The 2500-nt window shown below is 48.3% G+C and overlaps 1 protein-coding gene across 1 annotated transcript in view; it reads right to left on the reverse strand.

Moving 5' to 3' along the window:
* The window catches only part of cacna1bb (calcium channel, voltage-dependent, N type, alpha 1B subunit, b), a 144786-nt gene that overhangs the window by 91179 nt on the left and 51107 nt on the right, over positions 1 to 2500 (reverse strand). Inside the window, exon 6 of the mRNA XM_042709342.1 lies at positions 651 to 838. Coding sequence (XP_042565276.1) covers positions 651 to 838 — 188 coding nt within the window. The remainder of the gene's footprint in view (positions 1 to 650; positions 839 to 2500) is intronic.

Here is a 2500-nt window from a genome sequence, read left to right on the forward strand (position 1 = left end):
GTGTGTGTGTGTGTGTGTGTGTGTGTGTGTGTGTGTGTATGTGTTTGTGTGTGTGTGGGGGGGGTATGTGTGTGTGTGTGTGGGGGGGGGGGTATGTGTGTGTGTATGTGTTTGTGTCTATATGTGTGTGTGTGTGTGTGTGTGTGTGTGTGTGTCGGTGTGTGCGCGTTGGTGTGAGAGTCATGTGTGCTTGTGTGTGTGTGTGTGTGTGTGCGCATGTGTGTGTGTGTGCGCATGTGTGTGTTTGTGTCTGTGCACTGAGGGTCAAGGTGGCATGCTGGTATGTGCTGTCAACACGCCATGGGCAGACAGCTGGACCATGCCCAGAGAAGCATGCCAGTTCTCAGCTCTCTGACACGGCGCCAGTCTCACAGCCTGGCCTGCCATTCAGCTCCCTATTAAAGGCTTTGGCTCAGAAGCTGGACACAACAGGCTCTCGTGACCCCATGCGTGCCAGCCTTCAGTACATCTGTACTTCATGAGTGACGCTGAGAAGAAGCGAAAAACACTTTCACGTTCCTTCCCACTGCTCTCACTTAAGCCTGCTCCTTCCTAGATGAAGGGTTTGTACTCGCTACACGTCAAGGCCTAGAGATGTGCTTTCGGCATGACTATAAAAAGAGACGCAGAAAGACTCAGGCCTGACTGACGTTGTACAGGATGTCCGTCCAGCCCTCCATGGTGATGCACTGGAAGACGGTGAGGATGGCAAACAGGATGTTGTCGAAGTTGGTGATGCCGTAGCTGGGGCCGATCCAGTACTCTTGGCATCGGGTGCCGTTTTCACACAGCCGGGAGGGCGACTCAGTGCCACAGGGGTGATCCGCTGCCCGCTCACCTGCACAGAGAGAGGGATAGAGAGAGAGAGAGAGAGAGAGAGAGAGAGAGAGAGAGAGAGAGAAAGAGAGAGAGAGAGATGGAATAGTTTAATAGTGCTTGCTGTACTGATCCCTTATACTATACTTCATGGACACAATGGCAGCGCTGCGCTACAGAGAGGGGTGACTCTGAGGAACTAAGGAACTACAGGACAGTATAAAGTGTATGGATGTACTGAATGTAAAAAGGCCTCACATATAAACTGAGCGAAAGGCTGCATAAAATCTCAAGACAGGTGTTTTCATCGCCCTTTGCATACATGCAAACAAACAGATACACCCTCAGCTCAGCAACCACCTGGTAACACACGCACACATGCACACACACACTCACACACACACACACACACACACAGAGAGAGACACACGTTTGCAGCTGTCAACATTTCAACCATGATGCCACAAGAAGCCTTGTTACCACTGCTTCCTAATTAAAGATGCACACACACAAGTGCGCACACACACACGTGCACACACACACACACTGTCAAGACCTCTTACATCACTTGCACGCAAAGAGTGGTTCGGACACCTCCTCTCCGTTACTAGATAAATTGATGTCTTGATTGAGTCTGATTTGTGTTGATGGGTCAGCTTATATAATGTTGACACTGTGGTAATTACACACACCAGTCCACCTGAGTAATGACATGGGCATGATCGCTGTGTCTCTGTATGCATATAGATACTGAGACTACTGTGTGACAGTGTTCCTGCCTCCGAAAGAGCATCTAAATTGAGAGGTGGGGGGAACCATCTCCTACAGGACAGCTCCACGCCTCTGTATGGCATAAATCACTGCAAAAGGGGAGAATGACCTCTCACCAAGAACTCACAATCATCGAAACCTCTAAGGAAGGAATCATGTGTTTAGGCTATAGGTTTGTCAAACTATCACGTTCATTTCCATTAATGAATTAAAGACAAATAATGTGTCAAAAAAATGCAGGTCACTTCATGTGAATGGCAAACCTGATTTTGAAATGCTTCTCACAGCAAATTGATGTACGCGATTCATTTAAATGAATTCATCCCAAAGTATGTAATAAGTTAGACACTTTTTTCTAATAGCTTGACAGCCATTTTGTGTCCATTATTTTATATCACTGTGCTGCATCTGAGGTCTGTCTAGCTCTCAGTATGTCTTTGCCAACTGCAGCTGCTCTGTTTCTCCTTCTGTCTCTGTCTCTCTCTCTCTCTTTCTCTTTCTTTCTGTCTCTTCTTCTTCTCTCCCTGACAAGTCCACTCCAGCCCTCTCTCCTCACTCGGACCCCTGTGGTGAGGAGCCGACAGACATGAAGTGAGAACGTCTGCATTATAAAACAGGCCTCTACACATCTCCTCCAGGGCAGTGGGTGGTGAGTGGGCTGTGAAAAAAACATGACAGATTCCCTCTCCTCTGCACTGAGCTGTGTGTGTGTGTGTGTGTGTGTGTGTGTGTGTGTGTGTGTGTGTGTGTGTGTGTGTGTGTGTGTGTGTGTGTGGGGGGGGGTGGGTGTGTGTTTGTGTGTGTGTGGCTTTGGACTGGGAAATTCGCGGTAGGTTTTTAGATGAACTGTTGACTTCCCACTCCTCTTCACACTCTGGATAGACCTGGAGGCCAAAAATGACCCACTGCATAT

Source organism: Clupea harengus, chromosome 12 (genome assembly GCF_900700415.2).
Source record: "Clupea harengus chromosome 12, Ch_v2.0.2, whole genome shotgun sequence".
NCBI lineage: Eukaryota > Metazoa > Chordata > Actinopteri > Clupeiformes > Clupeidae > Clupea > Clupea harengus.